Source organism: Coenobita brevimanus, chromosome 55 (assembly GCF_032717465.1).
Source record: "Coenobita brevimanus isolate Jiangsu-jjx chromosome 55, ASM3271746v2, whole genome shotgun sequence".
Classification (NCBI taxonomy): Eukaryota; Metazoa; Arthropoda; class Malacostraca; order Decapoda; family Coenobitidae; genus Coenobita; species Coenobita brevimanus.
This window is the reverse complement of record NC_137008.1, coordinates 33,599,547-33,626,245: the sequence shown is the minus strand read 5'-3', so window position 1 is coordinate 33,626,245 and position 26,699 is coordinate 33,599,547. Positions and strand designations below refer to the sequence as shown.

The window sequence follows — 26,699 nt, the reverse complement described above, 5'->3', positions numbered from 1 at the left end:
TAGATATATATATATATATATAGGAGGGAGGTGAGAATACAGGAAGAAATCAGTAGGATAGAAGTTGTGGAAGCAATGAAGAAAGTTAAATTGGGGAAAGCCCCAGGAATTGATGGAGTGTGTGGTGAAATGCTTAAGTATGGGGGAGAGATAGTAGTAGAATGGATGTGGAAAATGAGCAGATTGGCCTGGGAGGAAGGTAGAGTCCCGGAGGATTGGAAGTTAGGTATAATTATTCCCTTGTACAAAGGAAAAGGGGAAAAAGAAGTGTGTGGTAATCATAGAGGCATATGTCTTCTTAGTATAATAGGAAAAGTGTATGGTAGGATACTTTTTGACAGGGTTAGAGAAAGAACAGAGGAATTAGTTGGAGAAGAACAGGGAGGCATTAGGAAGGGAAGAGGTTGTGTAGATCAGATATTCATTCTTAGATCTTTAGTGGAAAAGTTTCTAGAGAAGGGAAAGAAGTTGTACGTGGCTTTCATGGATTTGGAGAAAGCATATGACAGGGTGGATAGACAAGGATTGTGGAAAGTATTAAGAATATATGGAGTAGATGGGAAGTTGCTGAATGCTGTGAAGAGTATGTATGATGGTGCTAAGGATGCAGTGGAGATTTGAGTGATGAGTTTTCCGTGAATGTTGGTGTGCATCAAGGGTCAGTTTTGAGTCCCATGTTGTTTATCATGGTACTTGAAGCCCTTTCACATGACTTTAGAAACGGACTCCCGTGGGAGATGTTGTATGCTGCTGATTTGGTGTTGATTGCAGAGAACGAAAGGGAGGCGGAGGAAAGGTTTAGGAAGTGGAGAGATGGTATGGGGCACAAGGGCTTAAGGTAAATGCAGATAAAACAAAGTGATGATATCTAGGGTAGGTGGCGGTACTGTCAAAGGCGAGGGAGAGTGGCCATGTGCAATTTGCCACAAGGGCATGGGAAGTAATTCTATCTTGTGCGGTGTTTGTGATAAATGAGTGCACAAGAGATGTAATGGTATCAGAGGTAGACTGCGAGATAATGCTGATTTTATGTGTATGGTGTGTCGGGGAGAGCAGGTGGAGATTGTCAGCCGTGAAAGGATGAAACTTCCTGGTGAATCTCTTGAGTGTGTGGAAGACTTTTATTTGGGAGACATGTGTGCTGGAGGTGGGGCTGGAGCTAGCTCTGTGGCTACAGTGAGAAGTGGTTGGAAGAAGTTCAGGAAGCTCTTGCATCTCCTGACATTGAGAGGACTCTCCCTACGTGCTAAGGGGTCTTTGTATGCAGCATGTGTTAGGAGTGTAATGCTGTATGGTAGTAAGACCTGGGCGGTAAAGGAGGAGGATATTCGCCGGCTCAGATGTACAGAAATGGCAGTGATTAGGTGGATGTGTAGTGTGTCCCTGTGTGCAAGGTCTGGGGGGGACTGGGTTTACGATGGAAGAGTTGAGAGGTAGGATGGGACTGTAGTGTATTGGTGTTGTGATGAGGAGAGGTAGATTGCGATGGGTTTGGACATGTGGAGAGGATTGGGGATGATAATTGGGTGAGGAAGGTGAGAAGTGTTAATATTGGGGGTGGGGTTATGAAGGGTAGACCGAGAAAGACATGGGACAAGGTCATTAAGTGTGACCTCAGGATTAAGGGACTGAACAGGGAGGATGGATCGTGCAGCATGGAGAGCCACCATTAGGTGACCAAGGCCAACACATGCAAGCATGTTGGAGCCTTTAAAAACGAAAACGAAACAAAACGTGTTAGGAGTGTGATGCTGTTTGGTAGTGAGATGTAGGCAGTAAAGGAAGAGAATTTTCATAGATTCAGACATCCCAAAATGACAGTAATTAGATGGGTATATAGTGTGATCTTAAATGCAATGCCTTGCGGGGAGAGGGTGCTAGGATTATGACTGAAGAGTTGAGAGGAAGGATGATACGAATGTATCATTGTTGTGATGAGGAGGAGTAGAATGAGATGGTTTGGGTACAGTGACAGGATGAAGGGCAACAGGTAGGTGCAGAAGGTGAGCAGTATGAACGTCAAGGATAGAGTTGCAAGAGGCAGATGGAAAAAGACCTGGGAAGAAGTCTGTAGATCAGGGATGAGAAACTGAATGGGGAGGCTGCCAGAGATCAAACAATGTGGAGAGACGCCATTAGGTGACTGAGGCTGATGCCTGCAAGCTTGTTGGAGCCTTTATAAATGAGGTGAATGATACGATCCAGATGTGACCATTAAGCTTTATGTTTCAGTTATTAATTACTTTTTAAAAGTGCAAGCATGTGCTTCATCATATTGTGCAGACTAAATCTTGTGAGTGTACCCTGTGTAGACAGCCAGACAGCACCGGGATATAATGTGTAGTGCATCTAGAATAATGGGTCCTTGTCTTGATTTCTGTGTGCAGTAAGTTTTGTTTTGTCACTGTGACATTTGACATTGAGAGTACAGTTATGATGAAAATGTATTGAATAACTCTGTAAATGCTCAACCCTGAATGTTACCAGAGCACCCGGGAGTTTTTGTATCCTATTCACCATCATACTGTGATGCAGGTAACAAATGCTTAAGTGTAAGTGTGTCGTGTCCCTACAGGTTATTGGGCCCAAGCCACAGAGATGTGCTTCAACTCACCTCCAACCTGCGAGAGGCCTCTCAGGTGCTCTTCACTAATCCTGATGTTCGGCTAATGCCTCCTGACCCAGATGAATTTATTGAATTACAGGTAAGAATTTTGAGAGTTTTAATTAAGTTCCTTTAGTTAAGCATATGTTCTCATACTTATATGCTTTCCCTTCCATATTTCTGGATCATATCTTTTCCACACACACACACACACACACACACACACAGCAGCTACCAAGGAGAACAGACATGCGCTGACAGCGCTCCATACCGAGCCAGCACGGCCAGTGGCATTACCTAAATTAGTATCTTTATATGAGTCAAGCTCTGTACCAGGTTAGATTAAATGATTTTTTATTATTAAAAAAAAAAATAAGAAGTTTAAAGAAGACTTGTTCAAACAGAAAAGAGAACAGAGCAGCGAAAGAATGCACTCAGTCAGCTGATTGTTTGTTTAGACTACAACTGCCCCAGGGAATGTAAGTACTCAGTGCTTTTAGTATTGCAATATGGCCACGTACTTTAGTAAAGCAAATTTGGAAAAGAAAAGGGATAAAGGTAGAAAGCAAGATGATGATTTCTACCAAGAACTGGTTGAAATGGAGACTCACAATAGACTGGTTGAACGTGTACACAAACTAGAAATGGCTTTCAAAAATGAAATGGATGAAATAAAGAAGCAGATGCACTTGCAAAAGGAAGAAATAGAAAAACTAGGAAGGGAGGTCAACAAAAAAAGACACAACCATCAGTGAACTAACAGTGGAATTGAGTACACTTAGGAGGAAAATGAGTGAAATGGCAAGTACAGTAGTCAATCACGAGAGTATTATGGAAGAGTTAAAAAATGATACAGAGACAATTAGGCAAGTAAGCAGTCTGATAGACCAGAACAGTGATATTGAGAAGATAACACAGGTGAATGAAGCTGTGCAAAGCTACAAAATTGATGTGGAAACCACTATGCTGAAATGGTGAAAGTAAAGAAAGAAACAAGGGTGGAAGAAAAAAGCATTAAAAAGGAAGTGAAAAGAATAATCCAAAACAATCCAAAGTTAGTCAGAGATTCAGTAGATATCAACAAATCTATAGTAATCACTGGTATAGAAGAGGAAGAAGTAAAAAACAAGATCTATCTATCTATAGCCCGACGCCCTAATCCCGCAAAGGGTGGCCGCAGACAAAACGCCTCCAAGTCACTCTGTCACCCACCATTTGACTCCCCTCCCCCCAACTCACCCCCCCCTCCCTCATATACCTCTCAACTCCATCCCTCCACCTCATCCTCGGTCTATCCCTCCCTCTCCCTCCCTCCACCTCACCTACATACACCCTCTTAGTCAGTCTTTCATTCTCCATTCTCTCCACATGTCCAAACCACCTCAGTGTATTTCTCCTAATCTTTTCAACCACATCCACATCTACCCCACAACGTTCCTTCACTTCTTCATTCGTCAACCTGTCCCTCCACATCACTCCACATGGTCCTCTCAAGTAACTCATTTCCACTGCTCTCACTCTTGACTTGTTCCCCTCTTGCAAGGTCCACGCCTCGCTTCCATACGTCAGGGTAGGGATCACAATACCACCATGCAGTGACTTCTTAAGTTCCATACTCACCTCCCTATTTCTGATCACTGCTTTCTGTGTACCAACAACCTTTCTTCCCTGCTGTACCCTTTCACGTACTTCATCCCCCAAAGTTCCATCCTTACTCATCACACTACCCAAGTACTTGAATGCACTCACATTCTCCATATCCTCACCATCCAACCTCACCGCACACTCTGTGACTTCATTCCTCTCAAACTCCATAACTTTACTTTTGTTTACATTAACTTTCAGCTTCCTCCTCCTACACACTGTCCCAAATTCATTCACCAAACCTTGCAACTCCCATTCATCTTCACTCAACAATACTGTATCATCAGCAAACAGCAACACCGGAAGCTTCCAAATCTCACCCTCATTCATTAGGGCCACCCCCACATCTAGTGCCCTACCTTGCACCTCCTTTACAACCCCATCCATATATATATTAAACAGCCATGGAGACATCACACACCCCTGTTTCAGTCCCACATTGAGATCAAAGAACTCACTCAGCTCACCATCCACTCGCACCGTAGCCCTAGCTCCCTCGTACATACTCTTCACAGCACTCAACAATTTCCCCTCCACTCCATATATTCTTAATACCTTCCACATACCTTGCCTATCTATTCTGTCATAAGCTTTCTCCAAGTCCATGAAGGCAGCATACACTTTCCTTCCCTTCTCTAGATACTTCTCCACTAAACATCTTAGAACAAATATCTGATCTACACACCCTTTTCCCTTCCTAAATCCCCCTTGTTCTTCTCCAACTAGCTCCTCTGTCATATGCCTAACCCTATCAATGAGTATTCTACCATATATTTTACCAGTCACACTAAGTAGGCAAATACCCCTATGGTTACCACATACTTCTCTCTCTCCTTTTCCTTTGTATAAAGGAACAATTATACCTGATTTCCAGTCCTCTGGAACCCTTCCCTCTTCCCAAGCCAATCTACACAACTTCCAAATCCACTCCACAACAATCTCACCCCCATACCTAAGCATTTCACCATACACTCCATCAATTCCTGGGGCCTTTCCCAACTTAATATTCTTCATCGCTTCCAATACTTCCGCCCTACTGATCTCTTCCTCCCTCCTCTCATCTCTTCTTCTCCCAGCAATTCCCGAACCACTTATACTCGCACTACTCTCACTCTCCACATTCAACAAATCCTCAAAGTTCTCCTTCCATCTCCTCAGTTTCTCTCTCATCTCCACCAACAATCTATTATTCCTGTCTTTCACTCCCCTACTATTTCCCCTGTCACACTGCCTTACTTTCTTTACCTCCTTCCAAAACAATTTCTTACTCTCCCTCCATTTCACACTTAGATTCCTCCCAAACTCCTCATCCACTTTCATCTTACTCTCCTTCACCAGTCTCTTAACCTCCCTTCTCCTGCTCACATATACCTCTCTCTTCTCTCTCTCATCTTCTCCCCTACCTCTACTTGCTAACCATTCACTATATGCCTTCTTCTTTTGTTCCACAGCTCGTTTCACCTCATCATTCCACCATGCTGTCCCTTGCACACCCTTGCATCTCCTCCTCACTCCACAAACCGCCTCACATGCTGCGCCTATCTCTTCCGTGAATATCTTACATACGTCTTCCACCCCTTCCATCCGCTCTAGCTCATACCTTCCCAGTCTTTCTTCCACTATGCTCTTATACTCTTGTCATTTTCTCACTGTCTTGCAATTTCTCCACTCTTCTCACAGGAGTTGCTTCCTCCTGTCTTCCCCTTCGTCTCCTCAACCACTTTCTTTGCAGCTCTGCCTTGTCCATCACTAAGTGATGGTCCAAGACTCCATTCCCCCACCCTCTCCACACTCGTGCATCCAACACTTGTCTTCTCATTCGCTCATCCACACACACGTAATCTATCATTGCCTTTTGTTCAACAAGTTCACCATCCATCCTCCTCATTACTCTCCATGTATACTGGTGGATCATCTTATGCCGAAAGTAGATGTTGGCTATTACCAACCCCTTACAAGCACAGATGTCCACCAAAGCACTTCCATTCCCGTCTACGTCAGCTGGCACACCCCACTGACCAACCACTCCATCCACTCGTACATTCCCAACTTTGCCATTCATGTCTCCAATCAATAGCACTCTCTCGCTCGTCTCAAACTTGTCCATACACACTTCTACACTCGCCCAAAACTCATCTTTCACTCTTGCCACTCGATCCTCTGTCGGGGCATACTCACATACAATCGCCCACGCTTGTATACCTACTTTCATCCTCACCCATACAATCTTTGCACCCACTGTTCCATACTCTATTATATTCTCCTTCCACTTCTTGCTTATCATCAAACATACTCCCTCTCTTGCCCTCTCATTTTCATTGACTCCCGCACATATACCTAAACCATATTCCCATTCTCACCCTTTCACCTTTCCATTTAGTTTCAGTCAATCCACATATATCCACTTTTGCATCCTCAAGCACCTGAACAATCTCTCTCTCTTTCATTTCATCATTCACTCCTCTCACATTCCACGTTCCCACCCTAAGAATGTCCTTCGTCCGTTCCTTAGTCATCAACGTATGGTCCGTCCGGGTCCGAGGCGCTTTGTTTGCTTTTTTAGTTAGTTCTTTTTACGGGGTGGGGCACTAACCCACCACCAACCTTTTTAGTCGCCTCGTACGACAAGCAGGGATACTGGGGGAGTATTCTTGAAACCCCCCTACCCCCAGGTATGTAAATAAATGATGGGGAATCGTCCTGACGGAGAATTGTCGCCAACATTCCTCCATTAAGTTTGTCCAACACTTTAACTTTCTCTGTCAGCAACATCACTTTACTAGTCCGTTTTGGTGTGTTACCACATGCATCACTAGCACTGCGCTTAGACCCCATGTTTGCAGACAAGGCAAGCAATCACTGGAAGGCAGAAAAATAAGCCACAAATAACGATTCACAAGTCACGCATAATTCGACCGTCGGATTCAAACTGACTGTGTGGTGCGTGGTAGACCGACCTCCCACACACACACACACACACACACACACACACACACACACACACACACATGTATGCACACGGGCATCAGGTAGGCATTTTTATATTTTATTTATTTCTCTTGTATATTAAGATTATTTATTTGAATACTATAATTTTATGTTTTAATTATTGTACGAAAAATTTGTGGATAACCGAAATCGCGTGAAAAAAGTTTGCGTGAATGAAGGGCTTACCTGTACATATATTAGTACTGCTGTAATTATAATGAATGGTACTGTACTATAAATGATAACTAACCTTTTAAGATAGTGTTGGTGAGCTTGTTGGGAATGGAAGGTGTTTTCTGAGGCTGTAGGTAGTCCTACTGGGTCCCCAGAGGATGCTGGCGTTAATAGCGGGTAATGGCTGCTGCTCCTCCTCAACCTCCCTCATAAATCCTTCGAATTTCCTCTCCCCTTTCTTCTGCCTCTCAATGAATTCTAGTTTGGTGGCCTGAGGGAGGTGCCACCACTTCTTGGGGTTCTCAGAAGGCATCCTAGGCATCATGAGCTGAGTAAAATCCAGTAGCAAGGGCAGAAAATGCAGCAAGAAAAAAGCACCATCCAATGCGAATATATGCGACTGAGTGGCGCTGTGGTGGGAGAAATTTAAACAAAACATCACGTGACAGCAGAAGCGTTTTCATTGGGCAACATCACGATCATGTCACGATAGCGGTCGAGGGAGGCTACTTGATCGTAAGTTTTGATTGGCTTTCAGCGTCACGGGAACGTCCAGTATAACTGTGTTTGACCAGAGGTGATCGTGCTAGAGGCAAACTCTGCGGGTTTCGCCCACTTCTCGGAGCTCCGTCCATGTTATGCTTATGGACCCGTTTTACAGTACTTAAATCATATTAAATCGTACTAATTTTTTGCTCTCCGTGCTGGACGCGAATCGTGCTGGACAAACGCGTGTTGGACGCGAGGGTACTATATATTTATATACAGTATATATATATATATATATATATATATATATATATATATATATATATATATACACACACACACCCGTATAATGTACAGTACAGTGGGGCACCAATTTTCGCGCCTAATTGGGTCCAAAAATAATGCGCGAAAGTGGAATTAGCGAAAGTTGGGGCATTGTCTTTATGGCAAAAAGGCTAATTGGTTCCCGGTTATCCTAAAGTAACATCAGATTTTCATTTTCACTTGCAATACAGTACATCAAATCACTATTGGACATTGCATTGTGAGATACAAACAATAAAATCTGTACAGTACACATTATATGAGGAGAAACATACCACAGAGACCAGGTTGAGGTGTTTAATGGATGTTGGGGGTAAGTATCCGAGGCGCGTGGCGGGCTTATTTAGCCACGCCAGACGTATTGGCGCCACCTCTTGCTGCCTCACTACCACTTTCTCTCTCTGCCTCCTCAGATGCAACTTGATGCAACATTTCATTATTATACTGCCGTTTCTTCACTCCAACACGATACTTTTTTTTAGCCTTGGCCTTTCCTCCCGACTTTGAATGTCCCGGCCACTTTTTATCACCACCACTGCCTCCCGGCCCTCCCCCCACACCACCAGGCTCTCCCCCCATACCACCAGGCCCTTTCCTCACACTACCAGGTATAGTAGAGGCCATTGAACCGTGAGAATCCAACACAATGGAGCTAGCACGCTCGTACACAATGGCGGGAATGGGTGGACAGAGTGTTGACATGACGTCATTCAAGATGGCGGTGGGTTGCGGGCGGGCGGTGCAGGAAATTCAAAGTTCAAAATATTGTCCCAAACCCAAAATTTGTGCGCGAAAATCGATTTTTTTCAAGCGAAAGTGGAAGTTAGGAAATATTTGGTGCATGCCGCGAAAGTGGATTCCGCGAATCCTGCTGTAGCGAAAGTTGGTGCACTACTGTATATACAGTAAACTCACCCCAAACACGTTCTCGCCGAACTCGCTCGCAGTTATACGCGGTTAGTGCCGGGATACGTATAAGACAACGTAAGGTTAAAGAACCATTACGAAAACTATAAATTTACGCAAGAGAGGCCTTTTAAAGACCAAATCCTCAAACATCAGCTCAGCACGCATGGTTTGTTTTGATCTCGTGATGTGATTTGTAGTACTGCTTTTCCACAGTACTGTATTTGTAAGTTAAATGTTTACAGTACTGTTCTGGTAAGTTTATGTGCAAGTTAAAATATATTAAATAACGTTCAAGCAAGAAATAGTCTTATAACCAGTTTTATCTGATAGGTGTCGGAATATTACCTTTTTTATTTGTTTGTTAAATATTTGCTGTACTGCTTTTCCATAGTACTGTATGTGTAAGTTAAATATTTACTATTCTGGTATGCACTTGTAAGTTAAAGCACTTAATGAAGTTAAAGCATTAAAAAAAGCCTTGTAACCAGTTAACCTGATTTATAGATTACACACGATCGGTGGGTTCCAAGACAATTCGCCATCATGTTAATTCCCCGTTAAAACATGGACGATTCCCTGTCAGGACAGTTCGCACCCTGGATGATTCCCTGTCATTCTATAAATATACTTATATTAATTAGGCAATACTTATGAATATATTTATTATTAATTAATATTTTAATAACTTGTATATTTCAGGGGGATCCATCAAAGTCTATGTTTTGTTATTGTTGTGACAGCGAACTGGCTTGACAGCGAATAGTTCTGAAACCATTTTGCTCCCTAGGTCCCCTAAACGTGCTATTTTGCTGTTATCTGCCATTGGTAATCAATATGATGCACTTTAAGTGGTAAGAAGGTTTATTTAATGTTATGACTTACAAATACAGTACTGCACAGCAAAACTTCAACATACAAATACGTAAACACAAGGCAACATTCCGATAACAGCAAAATAGCACGTTTAGGGGACCTGGGGAGCAAAATAAGGAGTAGTTAATACTTACGCGGTTTCACGCCAAACTCGCCATATTAGGAAGAAATCCCACGCGTTGGGGGCGAGCTTGCTGTATATATATATATATATATATATATATATATATATATATATATATATATATATATATATATATATATATATATATATATATATATATATATATATATATACACACATACACATTACACACACACACACACATTGATACATACAGTAAAAGTCCAATTATTATGCTGCTGATTATTTGGTAGATCCAACATTTTGTCATATTTGAGAAATAGTCCCATTTACGAAAGTCTTTGATTGTTCGGCAGATTTTCTGAATCATCTTGGCAGTACAGGAAGTGTTGTCTGTGACTTGTAGGCATACTGTGTCATTACACTTGTATATGTTCACTGATTTCTATACCGTACTGTAAAACCTCTTTATAACGGACTAACTGATGCCCAGACAATTCCGAAAATGTGAAATTCTGATAAAAGTGACATCTTGACTTCCCTGTGCTAACCCGGGCTTTTTCTCTTCAGACATTAGTCCAGGTGGCATCAACAGTTTTCAAATTGTTGTCACTACCATTGCAGTACAGTACTGCACTGTACTGTACAGTGATAAACATGTCTTTTATTTACCTTATTGTGGTGAACATAACTGAAGCAGTCAGGCAGTCTGGACTGCTTTTGACTTTATTGGACTCGTTCAGACATACAAGAATTTAGTCCGGTAGCTCCTCGATTCAGATAAAAGCAAATTCCAGTCTATGGAAGTCTGTTATGTTGAAGTTTTACTGTATTTTTCAGATTCAGGTATAGTACTGCATTGATTACAGTATTGTACAATATCATACAGTATATAGTACTTTATCCAAACACATTTGTAACGTGTAGTGATGATAGTGTTCGCCAATACACATAAGGTGCTGAATGGATAGGTTTCGATTATTCGTCAAATCTGGTTACTCATGATTGGTCTGGTCTTGTAGATGCCGAATAATTTGACTTTTAACCCCTAGGCTGTAGCTGGCCCAGAGCTACATTGTGCCCTGGTGCACCTATATTGGGCAAAAATCGGTCATTTTCATCTCAGTTTCATTTATACGCTAATCTTCCCATTATCTGATGTAATACAGCCAAAGGCATGTCCGGAAAGTGAGTTTGTCCAGATAGTGGGCCCCTGCCTCCTGGACTGGTACTTATGGACCCTAACCCAACCTAACTCAGAAAACCACCTACATAACTCCCTACTGGACATGCATAGCACCTATTTAAGGCCCTATTCACACAAATAAGGGACAAAAAGCATGAAATAAATGAAAAGGAACCACAGAATGAGGATTTAGAGGTGAGTATGGAAATTATTTACCGGTATTCACGGTACTTACAACACATCCGTGGTCGTTGCGATGAATAACCCGCCTCCTTTAAGGTTCTGGCAGTGGTGAAAATGCTCTTGAAGCACGTACAGTTATCCAGTGTTGTGCTGCACTTAATCCTTTGTACTGTGAGTTATAATTGTTTAACACTGCATTCTGTTCTTATTGCGCCATGCCAGTTTCAATCACCAGTTTGAACTGCACACTTAATCCTTTGCACTCTAAATTCTAATTTCTTAACACTGCACAACACTGAAAATTCTCATGTGGTCTAGTGGCGAGGTATTGCAGTTTATTCACAAAAACGAGCACGTGCGGCATCCATTTCGATGAGCATCTGGTCACAATGGTAGTTAGGCGGCGACTGGAGAGAGGGGAGGAAGGAAGAGGTGAAGGGGCCGTGCGTAAACACAGCTGGTCGACCCCGCGCGCCAAGTTCAAATTATGGGAAGGGGGGGGGGGAATCAGATTCCCCCCCCCCCCATGTTTTGGCCATTTGGGGGTTCTGAAGGCCCGGGCCCAAATTTCCAAAATGTGCAGGTAGTGGGGTGTCCAGATAGTGGGCATCCAGATATTACAGGGATTACTGTATTTAGAGATAAAATATGAATGAAAAAGCACGGACATCAGAAGTCGACACCTTTCTACTTACCTATGAGTGTGTTTGTGAAGAGGTAGAGCCTTTTACAGCGTCGTGGGAACAGGTTGAAGAGAGGACATTTTTGGCTGTTTTTTCGGGTCATTCTGAGTCCGTTGCCATTGCACCACTCATCCCGTGTGGTCACCACCAGCCTAACACTTTATTCTTGGTAACGCCACCAGTTATGTACACTTCATTCCTTTCCTTGATTATTTCACTTGGTTCTTCATAGTCATGACTTTACACAAATATATTGAATAATATTATTTGATCATATACTGTGACAAATAATGTAATAGTGGATATTGGTAAACATATGTAAAATAATGCTAAACTCAACATGATAGTGTAATTATATTATCATTTCCTTGGTTATTTCACTTGGCAAGTGTAATTATATTTTCATTTCCTTGGTTATTTCACTTGGCACTTCAAACTCTTAACTTTTCAGTCATAATTGAATAATATTATGTGATCATAAACCGTGAAAAACAACATAATAGTGAGTAATGCTAAACTTAGATATATTATACTGAATTGAACTTGATATTTATGTAGCTTACACCAATAACTTTCATTTCACATATTTTTTAGGCACTTATATTTACTTACTTTTCGTTAGTTATTTACAGTTGTCTCTTCACTTTTCACTGCCTAAAAGTGATGAGGGAGTGAAAATCCCTGAACCATTCACCAACACACAAGCCCACCTCGCATTCCAGACACCAGGTTGTCACCTTTCGCCTAATGGACTGCTGCCGTGCGGTGTGCATGCAGATGTGGCACGTGATATGTCTCTTCCTGCCTCCTTCACTTGCTGTAGTAGGTGTAAGATAGTGGAGTTGGATGAAATCCTTGGCTGCCACCCTGTCTGGCGCAGAAGCATACCTCTTCCCATTATGAGGTGTAGTGACTTCCGTATTTCTCAAGCACCTGGAACACTACATTGTAAGGAAACTCATGGAACTTGAGCCGTTTCTGGGAGTTGAAAAGGTAGAGGCTATGTGCGTTCAGCACAGTGACATCAGTAAGATGGAGGAAGAGCTTTATATACCACTTGACCGACTTCCGTACGCACTCAACACTACCCAGTTGCATGTCACACGTAGCAACCAGGTTCATGTTGAGGTTGTAATCGAGGACAACATCGGTCTTCTGCTTTCCCTGGCCAGTACGGTGGTCAGTTTTGTCTGTTACAGCCAATCGCTCGTAATGTACAGTTGTCAGGACATTGACATCTCGCTTGTCCTGCCAAGATAGCACCAAGATGTGATTTGACTGCTGCAACTGTACACTACCTCGGCCAGGTGAAGGGGCAAAATTTGGCATGAACTTCCAGTTCTTACGAACTATGCCGCAGAAACCAGTGCCATTGGCAAGGAGGAAGTAAGCCAAGGAAGGGGTGGTATACCAGTTGTCAGTATACAGGATGTGTCCTTGGCCCAGGTATCTGCCGATCATCTTTTTGACGACAGCCCCCAAAACCCCGAGAGGATTGTTCCGTGGTATGTCAATGTCTGTAGCTGTGTATACAAGCATGTCCAGGACATACCCAGTGTGGCAGTCACACATGACAAATAGTTTGATACTGAAATGATACCTCTTTGAGGATATGTACTGCTTAAAAACAAGCTGTCCTCTGAACAGTACCAGGGATTCATCAATGACAAGCTTCTGAAAGGAGGAAAAGAACAGGGTGAATTTTCCCTTCAGAAGCTGAAATAGGTCCTGTATTTTCCATAGTCGGTCAGTGGTAGATGACGCCCTGTTGTCTGCTAAGTGAAGGAAACGCAGAAGGACAAAGAATCGGTCCCGTGGCACGTATTTTCTAAATGTGGGTTTTGCAAGGGGGGGGGGTCCCTCATCCACTAGTCATTCAGCATTTGTTTTTTTGAATGAGACATTAGGAGGAGCAGAGCCAGAAATGTCATTAGCTCTGCCTTCACAACATTTACCCACCTGTGGACACGAGACTTGGGAGTGAATAGATGTGCCTGCGTGGCAAATTTGAAATATAAATTTGTCTGCTCGCACACCAGGTTGGTCACGTCGTCATCGATGAAGGCCTCAAAGTAATCCACCTCTCGGGCATCAGGAGAATGAGGCCAATGCTCTGTCAGCCCTGCTGTATGAGTGTCAAAATGAGGAGTGCTTGGCACAAAGTTTCTGCCATCACTCCACATAAATATAGGCGAAGCAGCAGGTGCAGCAGCAGTTGGTGGAGAGGCTTGTGGAAGGGCAGGTGAGGCAGGAGCTGGCTCAGAGCTCCTCAAAAATGATGATTCATCATAGTTTCCGATGAGTCTGACCTGACCCATGGGAAACAAAGGAGCTGTGGGGGGGGGGGGTTGAAGGGTTGGCATGGGTGCTTGGACCTGGTAGTGCTGGCCACACGACCCGGGTCCCCCTCCCCCCACCCTCTGTTTCCTCTTACGTGCTTGGCAAATTCCTTCTTAAATCAACATTTTCCTCACTTGAATCACTTTCACTTTTGTCAGTAGTGCTGTCACTTTCCTTATCAAATGCCAGCGCAGGAAATTTTGAGAGAGTTACATACGTAGGCCTACGCCGCTTACCACGTGGTGTCCTTGGAACAAACTTTTCATTTTTTCAAGCAATTCAACACTTGAATCACTAGATTCACTGTCACTTGGTGCTACAGGCCTCTTTTTCCAGTAAAAAGTACCACAACAAACACTTCAGTGGGAACTTTCACCAGATGTGGAGGGTTGAGGTGAATGCGGCACTTGATCTCTGTGCTCCATGGTGACAAGGACAGAATTGATTACACTTCTTTGTGCCCAGCGCTGCCCCGCGACGCTGGGTGACTCAAAAAACCACTGTGTGGCAACTCCATGCTTGAGAGGGCTGATACATACCGCATTCCTGCCGAAATCAAAGGTGGAAAATTTGAAATCGAAGAGCGCCTTCTGAGAGGTCTGCAGCAGGATATCGATCAGTCTGCCTCAGAGGCTCGTAGCAGCCTAGGGGTTAATATATATAGATAGATGAGTAGATAGATATACTGTAGATATAATATATATGCAGGTATACCCAGTTTAATGATGCGGTTGTTTAGGTAAAAACCCATCTTTAGGTGGAGTATCACATATCGGGGTAGTTGTAACGTGTAAAGTAATGGGATGCATTTTTGTCTTAGGTTTCCCCCCCAGCCAAGTCCAAAACCCACCCAAATGAGTCCAAAAACAAGTTTAAAGCCAATCTAAATGGCCTAACAGCTGTAAAAGAAGCTAACCTAAGCCTAACACCTGTAAATAACTCACCAAAACCAACAAATAAAATCTGAAAATCATCAAATATAAGTCTAGAAAAAATCAAACTTAGTAAACTGTGACCCAAAAGACAATGTTCACCCCACCTATGGCTAAAACACATTAATCTAAGTCTAAAAACTGTTCGTAAATGAACGTAAACATACAGTTTTAGTCTAAAATATCATCAAAATTGGTAAAAAAAGAAAAATTAAGTAAAAACCCATCTTTAAACCAGGGTTTGGCCATCTTTAGGTGGGGTATGGTGATATTTCTACCCCCATCATTAATCCGGGGTATCGCATCTAAAGGTATCGTATGTTAGGGTATTACTGTATATGTGTGTGTTTATATATATATATATTTATATATATATATATATGTATATATATATATATTTATATATATATATATATATTTATATATACACACACAGTAAAAGCTCAATTAACCGGAATGGATGAGGATTCTTCCATTCCAGATATGGAATTTTTTGGATAATCGAATGTTACTCTTAGAAATTTTCTGGGAGGTCAAACAAATGAAATAAGTATTCACTCCAATATCCGACATAATAAAGCCATAGGTAGGTCCGGATATTGGTTCTGTTCGGATATTGGGTCCCAGCATATGGACTTGTACTTATGGACCCTAACTCAGAGAAACACCTATACAACTCCTTCTGGACATGCATAGCACTTATTTAAGACCCAAATCACACCAATAAGCACATAAATGACTGAAATAAATGCAAAAGAACATAAAATGAGGGTTTTGAGGTAGGTTCATACAATATTCAACATTCTGGGTACTTACAAGTGCCTGGCTCCTGGACTGGTACTTATGGACCCTAACCTAGCCTAACTCAGAAAAACACCTTCCTACTGCACATGCATAGCTCCTAACACCCCATTCACACCAATAAAGGACATTAAAGAGTGAAATGAGGTAAGTATAGTATGGAAAAAAGTACAGTATGAAACATTCTGCCTACTTACAGCAAGTCCATGGCCACCTCAATGAATAACCGCCTCCTCTCGAACTCTGACATTAAGAAGGATTTCCAGAAGCACTTGCAGTACACTGTTCCTGAAGTCTTGCACTGAACTTAGTCAATCGCACACAGAAGTCCGTTCTCTTCACAGTGTGCACTCTTGTCTAACTAATGCTCCATTGTAACTTACTATGTGTTGCACTTTAACTTTTCCCATTCTTATAATTTTCCAAAGCCAAAACAAACAAGTCTGTTTACGTTAAATTTTTTTTCAGTTGAGTCTTTTCTTTCACAACTGTAAATCCTTAACGCAACACAATGTTTTTTCCACTGCACAACACTCTAAATTCCCGTGTGGTCTAGTGGAGAAGTTTTTGCTGTTTATTCACTGTCAGAGTCCGAGAGTATCACTGGCAGGTGACCTAGGGGTGCATCGCTGGGTTGTGGTGATGGTGTACCCACTGCAGACGACTCTGAAGACAGCCGCAAACTCACGTCGAGTGGTGACTCCACCGTGGCTGATGTGCTGGGCTGTGGCTCGGAGCATGAGGGCCTGTCTTGGGGAGGCAACAGAGTGGAGCCAGGGCTGGACACAGCGGGGGTCATGGGCCTGAAAAAACTGTCAATGGTTGATTGACGCAATGACCGACGATTCTGACAATTGACGATGCGCTGCCTGAAAGCACGCACTTCCTCCACAAGTCCCAAGGGCCCCATCTTCCTGTCGCAGTCCAGGTGTTCCAGGTAGTCTAGGATGAACTCTAGATGTTCCCGGAGTGCGCTCAGCTTGGGGATGGCTGGAGTAGTGTCCTGCTGAGAGGAGTCCGCATCATCGTCGCCTTCCTCGTCGGAATCTTCAAGTTCGGTACTGACACCTGCAACTGAAGACGCGATCTCGATATCAGACAACGTCTGATACCCAGGATCGCCCTTGTCGTCATCCAACCACTCACGAACATCGTCCACATCAACATCGTCGCCGTGCGTACATAGCCGTGCATGGAAGTCATCCACGTCAAATCCTAGAAAATCGTACTCCACATCCGTTCCGAGAAGCAGACGAGACCAACCATTTTCCAGAGTCTTCACAGGGACTTCCTTCCATGCACTAGCCGAGTTGTACAGCGCAGACTTGATGTCGTAGCGGCAAAGGTTTTCCAAAGTCCGCTTGCCTCGTGTGTCCCGTCCCTCCCTGCGCTCGTCCTCGTCCTCGAGAACAACCATCACCTCGTCCAGGAACTTCCGACGGTATAGGCACTTTGTTGCCACGATCACTCCTTGGTCCATTGGTTGGATGAGAGCAGCCATATTAGGTGGCAGAAACATGCACCTAATACGGCCATTTTCAGCAACCAAGTCCTTGTCGCACGGGTGGGCTGGTGCATTGTCGAGGAGAAGGAGGGCCTTTACCTGGTCGTGCGGGATTCCCAGTGTCTTCGTCTGGTAATGGATGACCTCCTTGACAAAGTGGCGGTGGAACCAGTCTTTGAAGATCACAGCTGTAAACCATTCCTTCAAAGAATGGTACCAGACGACAGGAAGGACATCCATCACCCCACAAAGGCACCGAGGCTGCTTTGCGCGGCCAACAACAACGGGCTTAAGCCGGTGCATGGTGTTAGCATTGGCACGACACAAAGCAGATATCCGTTCCTTGGAAAGCTTGTGGCCAGGTACACGCTTCTCCATCTCCTCGGCTAGATTGTTCGTTGGCAGCGAGCGATAGAATAGGCCAGTTTCGTCTGCGTTGTAGACTTGACCGAGAGTGAGGCCCTCCCTGTCGATCAAGCCCTTCACCTTGTGCCGAAACTCGTCAGCTCCATCCTCGTTAGCGTCCAATGCTTCGCCATGTGCTTTACGGTTAGTAAGGCCATGTTGGAACTTGAACGCAAAGAGCCAACCCTTGGATGCCTTGAAGTCTAGGGCGTCATGAAGGCTGGCAAACTTCTCAGCATCAGCCTTCAGCTCCATTCCATGTACCATCACACCAGCAGCACGTTGTTGTCGATACCAAATCAACGTGGATCGGTCGATTTCTGCAAACTTGGGGGTAAACATAACCTTCCTCTCCATGTTGCGTTTGCTTCTCGACAAGAAGTCAGCCGTGTACTGCATGAGTTTGTCTCAGGATCTCTTAATATCGAACAAAGTAGACTGGGCCAAGTTAAACTTGCGGAGAATGCGGGAAGAAGACCACCCCTCATCCACTTTCTCCAATGTCTCCCGTTTCTTCTCCAGAGTCAACACCACTCTCTTCCTTTTCTCAGGTGGCGGGGCCATCATCACACACACAAAGAGGAGGCCTGAGAGCAGCAGGAGTGCCTGCAGCAGGTAAGGCACCACCACAAAAGCGATTACGTGGGCAGCCATGACGACGAGCGTGCACTCGCGGCGAGAGATAGGCGGAAAGTGGGGAGGATGCAGCGGCGCTCTATCAGACGTCGGAGGAATGAAGCGCCACAACATTGCTGTCCCGCATCGCGCGCGGCAAGTTCAAATTAAGGTCGGGATAAATTCCTTTTTTTGGGGGGGGGTGTTCAGACCATTTTGTGAATATTGGATCCCGGGACGATTATGTCCGGGTAGTGGGGATGTTTGGATATTGGGCGTCCGGATATTAGAGTGATTCCTCAGTATTCCTCCCACTATCCGACGTAATAGAGCCATAGGCATGTCCCGAAAGTGGTCCTGTCTGGATAGTGGGCACCAGCCTCCTGGAGTTGTACTTATGGACCCTAACTCAGAAAAACACCTATACAACTCCCTCTGCATATGCATAGCACCTATTTAAGACCCAAATCACACCAATAAGGGACATAAAAGACTGAAATAAATGCAAAAGATGCATTAAATAAGGTTTTTGAGGTAGGTTCATACAATATTAAACATTCTGGGTACTTACAAGGCCCTGGCACTTGGACTGGTAGTTATGGACCCTAACCTAGCCTAACTCAGAAAAACACCTCCCTACTGCACATGCATAGCACCTAACATACAACATATTCACACCAATAAGGGACATAAAAGAGTGAAATGAGGTGTTTGAGGTAAGTATAGTATGGAAAATACAGTAGTGTACAGTATGAAACATTCTGCCTACTTACAGCAAGTCCATGGCTGTCTCGATGAATAACCACCTCCTCTCAGACTCTGACAGTAAGAAGGATTTCCTGAAGCACTTGCAGTACACTGTTTATGAAGTCTTGCACTGAACTTAGTCATTCACACTCAGAAGTCCATTCTCTTCACGCTGTGCACTCTCTTTCTTATCTCCATTGTAACTTAATAAATGTTGCACTCTGCACTTTAAGTCTTTCCACTCATAAAACCAATTTCAAAACAAATCACAAGCTTAATTACGTTAAATTCAGTCCAAAAATTTTGTCTTTTCACTCAAATTTCTACTTTCTTTACAATACTGTATGCACTGTTTTTCTTTCACTGCACAACACTAAATTCCCATGTGGTCTAGTGGAGAAGTTCTTGCCGTTTGATCACTGTCAGAGTCTGAGAGTATCGCTGGCAGGTGACCTAGGGGTGCGTCGCTGGGTCGTGGTGATGGCGTACCCACTGCAGACGACTCAGAAGATAGACGCAAACTCACGTCGAGCAGTGACTCCACCGTGGCTGATGTGCTGGGATGTGGCTCGGAGCATGAGGGCCTGTCTTGGGGAGGCAACGGAGTGGAGCCAGGGCTGGGCACAGCGGGGGTCACGGGCCTGAAAAAGCTGTCAATGGTTGATTGACGCAAGGAGCGACGATTCTGACGATTTATGATGCGCTGCCTGAAAGCACTCACTTCCTCCACAAGTCCCAAGGGCCCCATCTCCCTGTTGCACTCCGGGAGTTCCAGGTAGTCGAGAACGAACTCTAGGTGTTCCCGGAGTGTGCTCAACTTGGGGATGGCTGGAGTTGTGTCATGCTGAGAGGAGTCCGCATCATCGTCGCCGTCCTCGTCGGAATCTTCAAGCTGGGTACTGACACCTGCAACTGAGGATAAGATCTCGATATCAGACAGGGTCTGATACCCAGGATCGCCCTCGTCTTCATCAACCACTCACGCACTTCGTCCACATCAACATCATCGCCGTGCGCACGTAGACGTGCATGGTAGTCATCCACGTCAAAACCTAGGAAATCGTACTCTGCATCCGTTCCGAGAAGCAGACGAGACCAACCATTTCCTAGAGTCTTGACAGGGAATTCCTTCCATGCACTGGCCCAGTTGTAGATTGCAGGCTTGATGTTGTAGCGGCGAAGGTTTTCCAAAGTCCGCTGGCCTCGTGTGTCTCATACCTCCCTGCGCTCGTCTCTGTCCTCGAGAACAACCATCACCTCGTCCAGGAACTTCCGTCGGCATAGGCACTTCGTTGCCACGATCACTCCTTGGTCCATTGGTTGGATGAGAGCAGTAGCATTAGGTGGGAGAAACATGCACCTAATGTGGCCATTCTCAGCCACCAAGTCCTTGTCGCACAGGTGGGCAGGTGCATTGTCGAGGAGAAGGAGGGCCTTTACCCGGTGTGTGGGATTCCCAGTTTCTCTGTCTGGTAGGACCTCCTTGACGAAATGGCGGTGGAACCAGTCTTTGAAGATCTGGGCTGTGAACCATGCCTTCAAAGAATGGTACCAGACGACAGGAAGGACATCCATCACCCCACGAAGACACCGAGGCTGCTTTGCACGGCCAACAATAACGGGCTTAAGCCGGTGCATGCCATTAGCATTGGCACAACACAAAGCAGATATCTGTTGCTTGGAGAGCTTGCGGCCAAGTACACGCTTCTCCGTCTCCTCGGCCAGAGTGTTCATTGGCAAAGAGCGATAGAATAAACCAGTTTCGTCAGCGTTGTAGACTTGACTGAGAGTTAGGCCCTCCTTGTCGATCAAGCCCTTCACCTTGTGCCGAAACTCCTCTACTCCATCCTCGTTAGCATCCAAAGCTTCGCCATGAGACTTAAGGTTGGTAAGGCCATGTCGTAACTTGAATGCGAAGGGCCAACCCTCGGATGCCTTGAAGTCTAGGGCGTCGTGAAGCCTTGTGAACTTCTCAGCAGCAGCCTTCAGCTCCGTACCACATACCATCATACCAGCAGCACGTTGCTGTCGATACCAAATCAACGTGGAGCGGTCTACTTCAGCAAACTTGGGAGTAAACATCATCATCCTCTCCACGTTGCGTTTGCTTTTTGACGAGAAGTCAGCCGTGTACTGCATGAGTTTGTCTCAGGATCTCTTAATATCAAACAAAGTAGATCGGGCCAGGTTAAACTCACGGAGGATGTGTGAAGAAGACCATCCCGCATCTACTTTCTCCAGTATCTCCTGCTTCTTCTCCAGAGTCAGTACCACTCTCTTCCTCTTCTCAGGCGGCGGGGCCCTTATCACACACATGAAGGAGAGGTACGAGAGCAGCAGGAGTGCCTGCGACTGGTAAGGCACCATCACAAAAGTGAGCACTTGGGCAGCCATGACGACGAGCGTTCACTCGCGACGAGAGACAGGTGGAAAGTGGGGAGGATGTAGGGGCACTCTAGCGGACGTCGGAGGAATGACGTGCCACAACAACGCTCTTCCGTGCCCCGCGTGCCAAGTTCAAATTACTGCAAATTACTGGCGGGAAAAAAAATCCCCCCCCCCCCCCCATTTTTGCGGTTTTCAGACCATTTTGGGAATATTGGATCCCGGGACGATTATGTCCGGTTAGTGGGGATGTCCGGAAAGTGGGCATCAGGAAAGTAGAGGGATTACTGTATATATATATCATCAGCCATTACAAGTCCACTGCTGAACAAAGGCCTTCCCCAACCTTTTCCATGAAGTCTTTGACTAAGCCAATCTTTGCCATGTTTTCCCTGCAAATTTCTCTATCTCATCTCCCCACCTCCTGTCTGGCCTTTTTCTGCTACGCTTACAATCTCTTGGGGTCCAGTCAGTTGGCCTCTTGCTCAACCGGTTATCCCTTATTCTTGCTACATGGCCTGTTCACCTCCATTTCAGTTCTTCTATTACTTCTATAGTATCTTTGATTTTAGTCTGCTTGCTCACCCAAGTTGATCTTTTCCTCTCCTTAAGGATATTCCCAACATTGACATTTCCATTGCTCTGAGAACATATTAATTTATTTTCCATCAATTTTGTCAGTTTCCAAGTCTCACAACCGTACATCATAGCTGGAATTATACATTTGTTATATACTTTTCATTTCGTACAAACTGGCAAGCTACGTTTCACTATCATGATCTTTTGTTAATTTTGGTATATTATACATATATATATATATATATATATATATATATATATATATATATATATATGTATATATATATATATATATATATATATATATATATATATATATATATATATATATATATATATATATATATATATATATATATATATACACACACTATATACACTCAATCCTCGTAAATTAAGGCAATTTGTGTCTGGACCACTGCCGTGATTTACAAATTCTGCGGTTTATAAATAATAACTTACGTGAAAAATTAATTTGGGTCTGGGCTTTGGCCAACCAACCCCCACAGCACCCTACCTACACCTATCTAGGCACCATCAAACACAAAGATGCAAATTTAGGAATATTCAGTGCATGTATTTAATAGAAATAATCAATGCTAAGGGATCTCACCTTAATCCTATGACAATATTACTTCAGTGAATGGAGTGGGGTGGTGTTGGGAAGAACTTAGAACTTCTCAGCATGGGGTGGGAATGCTCCCTCATGCTGTTCTCCCTTCTCCAGCTCCTCTGCCTCCCTCAGGAAGCCCTCAAAGTCTTCCTCAGAGATGACAGATGCTACGTCATCCACGTCGTCAGTGTGTGAAGGGCCAGGCTTTGGTTCAGGCTCAGCTTCTGCCCTTACCTGGGCAAAATAGTGGGTGATGAGTTCCTGATGTTTCTCATTAACTCTGCAGCATTAGTATGGATACTTGCCACCAGGGACGGGTGGTGATTGGTTGTTGGGTCGCAATTTTCAAATTGAATTCCGCGGTTTACAATTCGCCTCGGAAAAGGCCCACTTCGGTACCTAGATACGCGATTTTCATGACTTAACAGCGATTTAAGGGTGCCGGCAGTCTGGCAGCCACTTAGCCTTGGTTTTAAAATCCATGATTTATAAACACGTGATTTACGAGGATTGAGTGTACAAGTATATTCATTTATCATCTAATCCTGTCTTGCCCCATGAGGAGCGTAGGAGCCCAGGGCTAGGCATATTAGCCCTGACATTAAAGATGAGAGTGACCAACCTCAGTCATCCTTGAGTGGCATTACATGAGCAATAAACCCAAACCACCCCATGGATATAAACCTGCACAGGCTCAATCCGATTGGAGTGCTTTAATTACCCACTAAACCACCAGGTGCCATAATCTGGTTACAGTACATGGTTACCATGCAGCATATATATATATATATATATATATATACATACACACACATTTATCTATCTGTCTATTGCCAGACACCATAATCCCGCAAAGGGTGGCCATTTGACACTGAGTTATTTGTTTTACAGGGAGGGGCACCAACCCTCCACCAATCCACTTGTTGACACGTAGGGAGCACGTATGGTTTGGTTATATGGTTACCCTCCAGCGTTAAATGGTTTCTTGGCTTGCAGGAAACCATTTGGCTTGTCACTCAATGTAAAGCCACCTGTAAAGGAAAGAAAAGGAATAAGAAGTGACAGGAAAGAGAGGAGAAATAGGAAGAGAGGAGGACAGGCACAGAAAAAGAATGATAAATGCTAAGGAAGTAGGCAGCACTACATCAAGTGAGTGGATGATGGTCACCACCACCTACCACAAATATATATACATACCGGTATATATATATATATATATATATATATATATATATATATATATATATAATGTAAATTCCTGTATCAGGATTTCCCTTTGTAGCCAGATTCTTGAATCTCTGTACATTGTTATATCATATTAGCAAAATGATCATCCCCAAAACTCTCTTTGGTTATGCATTTATTTATGTAGTGTGGCTTCCTGTATCAGGATTTCCCTCTGTAGCAAGATTCTTAAATCTCTGTACATTGTTATTTTTATATTAGCAAAGTGACTATCTTAGAAAACTCTCTTTAGTTATGCCTTTTGACAGTTACATTTTTGTAAGCCTGGTTTTGCTAGTGTAATGTTAATTTAAGAAATTGACATCTCTGAATACAGAGTAATGCTAGTTGGTGAGAAAGTTGTTATGAAAGAATGAGGGTTTGTGTTTTGTTCCAGGATCACGGTGCGACAGTGATGAACAACGGTGCAATGTCAGCCTCTTTGTCTAATGTGCCTAATGCTCTGTCTCGCTGGACTGAGGAGACCAGAGTCCTTGAAGCAGACTCCATGCATGATGCTGTCACAGGTATCGTATGGCCATGCATACCAGCTGCCTTTTTACGAAAAGGGAGGGAGGTCTAAGCTAAGAGATTTTATATACAGTAATCACTCGATCATCCAATGTAATAGAGCCAAAGTCATGTCCAGAAAGTAGATCTGTCCGGATATATGACTTCTCCCCTGGCCCTACTTTGTACATAACCTAATTGTGAAAGCCATTGTAAAAGGCCACTCTTGTACATCGTACAACATGCTCACCCATCTCATTCCTGTATTATTCTCTCTCTCTCTCTCTCTCCTTTGGCACTGGGTGCTTGCACTTTATTTTTACATCACATGTTTCCCTCTCTCTCTCTCTCTCTCTCTCTCTCTCTCTCAGCACTGGGTGCTTGCACTTTCAATTTTACTTCACCTGTTTTTGTCTTCATCACCACCTTCATCTTTACCTTCCCTTTCACATTCACTTCCATGCTCACTTTCATTTACCTTCACTCTCACATTCACTTTGACATTCATATTCACTTTCATTTTCACATTAACCTTTACACATGCACTTTCACTGTTACATTCATTTTTATTTTCACATTCACCTTCACTTGCGTCTTTGTTTTCTCACTTTCACATTACCTTTACAAGTTCACTCACCTTCACTTTTGCCTTCCCTTCTTTTACATTCCCCCCCCTTCTCTCTCTCTCTCTCTCACACACACACACACACACACACACACACACACGAACAGCCGGAGAGAGAGGACGTCCAAGGCATCGCTCCTGACCTTGAGTAGTTTCAGGAATTTTGTCTGTCCTGTCTCCTAGGGTCTTTCTTTAAATTTAAAATAATGAAAGTTGGTAGACTACCAAAAATGTAAAGATTTGTTGGCAATAGTATACATGAATGTTTGTGGCTTATTGGTAACAGCTGTTTAGGTACTTGATCGGTACGTTAAAGATGGCCGAAAATGTAAACAATGAGGGAATGGAATTTCAAGGATTTGATGCTAATACTAATGTCATGGACCTAGTGAAAACATTAATTATGAGGATTAGTGAACTCGAAAAAAAAGTAGAGAATCTAGTGATAAAGGATGTGTCAGGAAATACGGAAACCACCATACAGAGTCTAATCCAGTCCAACGAAACAGCCAATGAAGAGATTAAGAATTTGAAGAGGGAGAATGTTGAACTGAGGAGGAAACTTGAAGAGAGTACTAATAAAACGGAGAAGGTGAGTAATGTACTAGAAGAACACAAGGCAAAGTGGGCACACGTAGAAGAAGAACAGAAAGAAGTGGTCAGCTTAAGAGAGATCATCCAGGAAGAAAGGGAAATGAACAAGAAAGAAATGGAAGAAAATGTAGTGAAAATACTGAAGAAAAAAGAGAAAATAGTGAGAGAAACTGTAGAAAGGAACAGATGTGTGATAGTATTTGGAAACAGGGAAGAGGAAGAAAAGGTTAGGTTCGCAAGACTCGAGAGAGACACGAACATGGTGAGAGGAATATTAGGCAAGATTGACCCCGAAGGAAACAAGTGGGTAAAAGAAATTGAGGAAGTAAGGAGGATAGGGCCTTATAAGAAAGGGGAAACAAGACCAATGAGAGTCAAGTTTACATCAGAAAGTGTAATAAATGAGATACTTAAAGTGACCTGGAAATTAAGCAAAGAGGCGGGGATGGAAAATATTATAATAAGAAAAGATCTGAATGAAGAAGAAAGAGAAGCTTTAAAATCATTAAAGGAAGAAGTAAAGGAAAAAAATGATAAGAGGACAGAGGAAGAACGTAATACTTTTTTTTGGAGAGTATTGGATATGAAAGTAAGGAAATGGTATTTAAGGAAATAGAAGTGAAGGAAATTAGGGGGATGGTTGTGAAAGATCAGAAGTTGAGGAAGTGGTACGGACAGAGAG

The 26,699-nt window shown here is 43.6% G+C and overlaps 1 protein-coding gene across 1 annotated transcript in view; it reads left to right on the top strand.

Annotated features, from left to right (window-relative positions):
• The window catches only part of HUWE1 (HECT, UBA and WWE domain containing E3 ubiquitin protein ligase 1), a 1,134,422-nt gene that overhangs the window by 735,008 nt on the left and 372,715 nt on the right, over positions 1 to 26,699 (top strand). Inside the window, exons 39-40 of the mRNA XM_080273518.1 lie at positions 2,576 to 2,705; positions 24,686 to 24,815. Of these exons, the coding sequence (XP_080129644.1) occupies positions 2,576 to 2,705; positions 24,686 to 24,815 (260 nt within the window). The remainder of the gene's footprint in view (positions 1 to 2,575; positions 2,706 to 24,685; positions 24,816 to 26,699) is intronic.